The sequence below is a fragment of the Eretmochelys imbricata genome, chromosome 1, assembly GCF_965152235.1.
Source record: "Eretmochelys imbricata isolate rEreImb1 chromosome 1, rEreImb1.hap1, whole genome shotgun sequence".
Classification (NCBI taxonomy): Eukaryota; Metazoa; Chordata; order Testudines; family Cheloniidae; genus Eretmochelys; species Eretmochelys imbricata.
In genome coordinates this window covers 3,321,757-3,329,328 of record NC_135572.1, presented here as the reverse complement: position 1 = coordinate 3,329,328, position 7,572 = coordinate 3,321,757, and the positions used below count along the sequence as shown (strand labels likewise).

Genomic DNA, 7,572 nt, shown 5'->3' with positions numbered 1-7,572 from the left:
AAATAAAATCAACCTTGGCTAGATTGCAAGCCACCAGCTGGTGGCCAAATGTAAGCAGTAATGTGGGACAGTTTGTAAATAACTGTCTGCCCTGTGCAGCCAATAATGCTGATTCCAAAGTAATCAAAGGACCTCTAAGAAACCAGAGGATTGAAGGACCTTGGGCCCATTTAGAGATTGATTACATTGGCCCTTTGCCAAGAACGGCCAGGGTTAATCTGTATTGTTTAGTGATTGTTGATCCATTTATTAAATGGATTGAAGTAATCACAACCGAAAATAATACAGCCCAAATAACAGCCCAGGTGCTCATTAAGTAGGTAATAACATGGTGAGGAATCCCCCCCAAAATTAATTCAGATCAAGGGGAATTCCCTTCATTGGGAATATCACCAAAGAAATTTGTCAAACATTAGAAATTAAGCAGGGACTGCACATAGCAGGGCACTCTCAAAGGTCAGGCCAAATAGAAAAAAAAAAATAACCACACTCTTAAAACAGCTCTAAAGAAAGTAGTGAACCTGCTGGGTGAAGACTGGGACATCAGCTGTGGTCCCCATGAAGTTACCGCATTCAAGGCAATGACTGGAAAGGATGTGTTCTTTCCAGAACAAAGATGTGTAGATGGGACACCACCCGATAACCTGCAACCTCGAGTCCTTACAGACCAATGGATGCAGCAGGTGTTAAAAGTTGTCACGAGTACTCGTAGGCAGGTTGCTGGGGCCCTAGAGTTAATATTGGGGGAAAAAATAAAAAATGGGTCCAATCCAGAACCCCAGGAGTGGCAGATGGGGAATATGTTTATGTAGCGACTAATTAAAAAAAAACCCCATGCTCTAAGTCCAGTCTGGGCAGGCCTGTAAAAATTTGCAATAAGGCAAGTCCCATTGATTATCAGTTAGAAATCTGTACCAAAAACCCCAGCAACACTAAAATGATTCCACTCCTCACAGATAAAACAGTGAAAAAAAGAAATCCTAATCAGCCCCAAACAAATTAAAATTACTGCACATGCTAGACCCCAAAATGGCGTTTGGAGCACAATAAAAAATAATTAAGAACCCACTCCCGAGAAAGGTGGGGGGGGAGGCGGGGAAGCTCAGCCAGCTGGTCTAAGTACAAATTAATATGTTTAGTTTGTATTATTATGTAACCTCCCTCTATATAAAATAAAAGATTTGTTTTGTGTTTCAGATCAAGTGGTGAATGTTCAAAAATTTAAAAAGATAAGGCACTCCTGGGTGGTGTGTTTGCTGGAATTGCAACTCCAGGGGTGCTTCTTTAAATGTATAAATCCAAAAGCTGTTGTATTTGAGGCAAGGGAAGACTTCCCATAAATAACTGCAAAATGAAGAGTGAACAATACCCTTGACATCACTACTGGCTTCAATATCCTGGGGAAACAACTTACTCTTATAGACCCCCCCGGATGGACACTCTCCCACTATGATAAAGCTGAAAGGCTTGGACTTAGACAAAGTAAACATCAGTGTGGGAATGAACAACTGGTAATGCATTATAGTTTCAATGAAGCTAGTTTAGTTAAACAGATGCAAACCCTTGTGTGGGCACTTTTATTTTGGTTTAAATTTCTCCCTAATCTTCTTAAACTTAATTGCAATAAGCCATTCTTAGTCTGAAATCAAAATGTCCACAAAGTCTTTTGCACCAATTTAACTGAATGAGTATAAAATTGTACCCTATGTTAAACCAGAACAACCCCATGTATACACGAGCCCCAACCTCTACTTTGCATCCAGTGACCCCGGAAAACCCAGGCCAGGAGCTGGTCGAAGTTCTCCTAGCTTGCACGAAGCCACTAGTATGCTGCAGTTAGATCACGGATCTAAAACACACGGCCTTTGGAGTTATTTCCTGCAGCCCGCCATAGGTGCTGACTCCACCAGCAGCCAAGTTCCCCTCACCCCCCACTTCTCCTCCAAAAGGGTTCATTAGAGGAAGGCGGGCTACATGTGTAGGTGTAAAAAGAAAAGGAGTCCTTGTGGCACCTTAGAGACTAACCAATTTATTTGAGCATGAGCTTTCGTGAGCTACAGCTCACTTCATCGGATGCATACCGTGGAAACTGCAGCAGACTTTATATATACACAGAGAATATGAAACAATACCTCCTCCCACCCCACTGTCCTGCTGGTAATAGCTTATCTAAAGTGAGCAACAGGTTAGGCCATTTCCAGCACAAATCCAGGTTTTCTCACCCTCCACCCCCCCACACAAATTCACTCTCCTGCTGGTGATAGCCCATCCAAAGTGACAACTCTTTACACAATGTGCATGATAATGAAGTTAGGCCATTTCCTGCACAAATCCAGGTTCTCTCACTCCCTCACCCCCCTCCAAAAACCCACCCCCATACACACACAGACTCACTCTCCTGCTGGTAATAGCTCATCCAAACTGACCACTCTCCAAGTTTAAAACCAAGTTAAACCAGAACATCTGGGGGGGGGGGTAGGAAAAAACAAGAGGAAATAGGCTACCTTGCATAATGACTTAGCCACTCCCAGTCTCTATTTAAGCCTAAATTAATAGTATCCAATTTGCAAATGAATTCCAATTCAGCAGTTTCTCGCTGGAGTCTGGATTTGAAGTTTCTCTGTTTTAAGATAGCGACCTTCATGTCTGTGATTGCGTGACCAGAGAGATTGAAGTGTTCTCCGACTGGTTTATGAATGTTATAATTCTTGACATCTGATTTGTGTCCATTTATTCTTTTACGTAGAGACTGTCCAGTTTGACCAATGTACATGGCAGAGGGGCATTGCTGGCACATGATGGCATAAATCACATTGGTGGATGTGCAGGTGAACGAGCCTCTGATAGTGTGGCTGATGTTATTAGGCCCTGTGATGGTGTCCCCTGAATAGATATGTGGGCACAGTTGGCAACGGGCTTTGTTGCAAGAATAAGTTCCTGGGTTAGTGGTTCTGTTGTGTGGTATGTGGTTGTTGGTGAGTATTTGCTTCAGGTTGCGGGGCTGTCTGTAGGCAAGGACTGGCCTGTCTCCCAAGATTTGTGAGAGTGTTGGGTCATCCTTTAGGATAGGTTGTAGATCCTTAATAATGCGTTGGAGGGGTTTTAGTTGGGGGCTGAAGGTGACGGCTAGTGGAGTTCTGTTATTTTCTTTGTTAGGCCTGTCCTGTAGTAGGTAACTTCTGGGAACTCTTCTGGCTCCATCAATCTGTTTCTTTACTTCCGCAGGTGGGTATTGTAGTTGTAAGAAAGCTTGACAGAGATCTTGTAGGTATTTGTCTCTGTCTGAGGGGTTGGAGCAAATGCGGTTGTATCGCAGAGCTTGGCTGTAGACGATGGATCATGTGGTGTGGTCAGGGTGAAAGCTGGAGGCATGCAGGTAGGAATAGCGGTTAGTAGGTTTCCGGTATAGGGTGGTGTTTATGTGACCATTGTTTATTAGCACTGTAGTGTCCAGGAAGTGGATCTCTTGTGTGGACTGGACCAGGCTGAGGTTGGTGGTGGGATGGAAATTGTTGAAATCATGGTGGAATTCTTCAAGGGCTTCTTTTCCATGGGTCCAGATGATGAAGATGTCATCAATATAGCGCAAGTAGAGTAGGGGCTTTAGGGGACGAGAGCTGAGGAAGCGTTGTTCTAAATCAGCCATAAAAATGTTGGCATACTGTGGGGCCATGCGGGTACCCATAGCAGTGCCGCTGATCTGAAGGTATACATTGTCCCCAAATGTGAAATAGTTATGGGTAAGGACAAAGTCACAAAGTTCAGCCACCAGGTTAGCCGTGACATTATCGGGGATAGTGTTCCTGACGGCTTGTAGTCCATCTTTGTGTGGAATGTTGGTGTAGAGGGCTTCTACATCCATAGTGGCCAGGATGGTGTTATCAGGAAGATCACCGATGGATTGAAGTTTCCTCAGGAAGTCAGTGGTGTCTCGAAGGTAGCTGGGAGTGCTGGTAGCATAGGGCCTGAGGAGGGAGTCTACACAGCCAGACAATCCTGCTGTCAGGGTGCCAATGCCTGAGATGATGGGGCGCCCAGGATTTCCAGGTTTATGGATCTTGGGTAGTAGATAGAATATCCCAGGTCGGGGTTCCAGGGGTGTGTCTGTGCGGATTTGATCTTGTGCTTTTTCAGGAAAGAATAAATGGACACAAATCAGATGTCAAGAATTATAACATTCATAAACCAGTCGGAGAACACTTCAATCTCTCTGGTCACGCAATCACAGACATGAAGGTCGCTATCTTAAAACAGAGAAACTTCAAATCCAGACTCCAGCGAGAAACTGCTGAATTGGAATTCATTTGCAAATTGGATACTATTAATTTAGGCTTAAATAGAGACTGGGAGTGGCTAAGTCATTATGCAAGGTAGCCTATTTCCTCTTGTTTTTTCCTACCCCCCCCCCCAGATGTTCTGGTTTAACTTGGTTTTAAACTTGGAGAGTGGTCAGTTTGGATGAGCTATTACCAGCAGGAGAGTGAGTCTGTGTGTGTATGGGGGTGGGTTTTTGGAGGGGGGTGAGGGAGTGAGAGAACCTGGATTTGTGCAGGAAATGGCCTAACTTCATTATCATGCACATTGTGTAAAGAGTTGTCACTTTGGATGGGCTATCACCAGCAGGAGAGTGAATTTGTGTGGGGGGGTGGAGGGTGAGAAAACCTGGATTTGTGCTGGAAATGGCCTAACCTGTTGCTCACTTTAGATAAGCTATTACCAGCAGGACAGTGGGGTGGGAGGAGGTATTGTTTCATATTCTCTGTGTATATATAAAGTCTGCTGCAGTTTCCACGGTATGCATCCGATGAAGTGAGCTGTAGCTCACGAAAGCTTATGCTCAAATAAATTGGTTAGTCTCTAAGGTGCCACAAGTACTCCTTTTCTTTTTGCGAATACAGACTAACACGGCTGTTACTCTGAAACATGTGTAGGTGTAGTTCCCAGCTTGGGCTGACGCACCCACGCTAGTTCTGACCCAGCTCTCTCACTACAAATAGAAGTGCAGGTTTCAGAGTAACAGCCGTGTTAGTCTGTATTCGCAAAAAGAAAAGGAGTCCTTGTGGCACCTTAGAGACTAACCAATTTATTTGAGCATAAGCTTTCGTGAGCTACAGCTGCCATGGTGTGAGTAGTGGGACAGGCCAGCCTCCCAAATACACAGCTAGGGGTACCCATGGCTTTGAATTCTGCCCCCTGCACCACCACGGCTACCCTGCTGTGTTTGGCATGCTGGCTCTCTCAGGGCTGGGAGCGACGTTTCCAGCTGCTGTGTAGACGAACCCCCACACCCTAGGCGGAGGCGTGAGAACATCACTGGGGGAAAAGTAGGCAAGGCGTGCCCTGCGTTCCCGTCATGAAATCATTTGTTCCCAATCCTTTGGGCGCTTTGTGTGCAAAGCTCCCTCCAATGTCCATAGGACACCTGGGCTCAGAGAGCTCCGTGGTCAAATGCCTGATATGAACCTCCTGGGTCCTCCCTCCAAAAGGCAGGGCTGTGAAAAAGGCCACATCTCTCCCGGGAATATGCGGAGCTCAGCCCTGTGTCTCCTGGCACCAGGGCCGTCCTTAGGCATATGTGTAGGACACCCGAAAATCTGGGGCACTCCTGGGTCTTAGAGTCTAACCCCTCTCTGCCTCTTCCTATCCCATCATGGCAGCTTTTCCCTAGCTGTGAATCCTGAAAAAAGAGACTTTAGGCACAACAGAATCAGTCCAGGTGAAGGGTTTTCTCCTCTCATGTGAATTTATTGCTGGAATTGATGCTGGCTTGACAGCCCTGGAGAAAGCTTTGGGGGAGCCAATCTACAATCCCCCATGCCATTCCAATAGACCTCATCTTTGACTGACAGAGGCTGCCTCTGTCCCACAAGAATCAGGGCTGAGCCATCCAAATCCTTTACTCATGTGAATGGTAATGCTCACATCACTTTCCCTCCCCTCCCCTGCTGCAGATATTCAGGAGGCAGTGCACAATTTGTAAAAATGGTTTGAATCAGGTCTCTCTTTCAGCTTCCCACAATGGGCCAGATCTCCAGCTGCTGTACATGGGTACAACTCTAATGGCTCTCTGCCCATTTATGCCAGATCAGGACTGGGCCTGATGAATCTATTTTAAGGCAGGTTTTTCATGGACACTTCATAGTGCATCTAATGAGAGGAGTGTAGAGAAAAAGAAACAGAGCTTTGAACTGCTACAGAGCCCTCACTTACCGCTTATTGTCTCTGTAATGAGGGTGGAATGGCTGCAGTGCAGGAGCCAGGAATAGGTTATTTGTGACTCACTCTTCATGTGGCATTAGCACAGGACGGGTGAAGAACTAATGCTGAAAAAACGCCATCTTGTTGGGTTCCCATCAGACGGTTACTGATTCTTTTAATGGTTAGTTACAGGGGCAGGAAGTAGCCGTGCCGTGGAACTGAACGTACCCAACCGACGCTGCCACCTTCATCCTCCTCGGCATCCCGGGGCTGGAGGCGGCGCACATCTGGATCGCCATCCCTTTCTGCTCCGTCTACCTTCTGTCCCTCCTGGGGAATGGCCTCCTCCTGGCTGTTATCAAGACCGAGCCAAGCCTCCACGAGCCCATGTACCTTTTCCTTTCCATGCTGGCGCTCGCCGACCTGGTCGTATCCACCACCACCCTGCCCAAAACCCTCTGCATTTTCTGGTTCAGAGACAAGGCTATTCACATCAACAGTTGCCTGGCCCAGATTTTTTTGATTCACTCAGTTACTTGCATGGAGTCTGGGTTCATGTTGGCCATGGCCTTTGATCGCTACGTCGCTATCTGTAACCCACTGCGACACTCGGCCATCCTGACCAATCGGGCCATAACCAAGATAGGGTTGGGAGTTGTGATGAGGGGATGCGTGTTATTAGGCCCACACCCATTCCTGCTTCAGCGACTCCCATACTGCGGGACCAAAGTCATTTCTCACACCTATTGTGAGTTCATGGCGATGGTGAAACTGGCCTGTGCAGACACAACAGTCATAAGTGCCTATAGTCTGGCAATAGCGTTTCTTGCCGCGGGATCAGATTTTATCCTCATTGTCCTGTCCTACATCCTGATCCTCCGGGCCGTCTTCAGATTCCCCTCCAAGAAGGCACGGCAGAAGTCCCTTGGCACCTGCAGTTCCCATGTTTGTGTCATGCTGGTGTTTTACATCCCCACGCTCTTCAACTTCCTCTCCCACCGCTTCGGCCACGTGGCTCCCCACATTCACATCCTCAGCGCCAACATTTACCTGCTCTTCCCTCCCATGATGAACCCCATCATCTATGGGGTGAGGACCCCTGGGATCAGGCAGAGGGCGCTCCACATCTTGGGCATCAAATCAGCCTGAAGGCTCACAGGACGGGTCAGCGGCTGGGGAGCAACATCGGTGCCAGGGCCAGCAGGGTCGGGGATCCAGACGGTTCAGTCACCTCCTACTGTGGAACCCCTTCTCAGCCTTACTGAGCAGCAGGGCTAATAAACAGGCTTGTCTGGGTCTGCAGCACAACAGAGCTTTGACTTTTCACTGCTCCAGAACATTGTTATCACTTGACATTTATGTTGGCCCAGTCAA

General features: G+C 47.1%; 1 protein-coding gene across 1 annotated transcript; it reads left to right on the top strand.

Annotated features, from left to right (window-relative positions):
- Positions 1-6,420: 6,420 nt before the first annotated feature.
- Positions 6,421-7,347, top strand: LOC144259496 (olfactory receptor 52D1-like; the record flags this gene model as incomplete). Its single annotated transcript, XM_077807746.1, has 1 exon — positions 6,421-7,347. A coding segment is annotated over one exon (927 nt), but the record flags the coding sequence as incomplete, so codon positions are not given.
- Positions 7,348-7,572: the final 225 nt, after the last annotated feature.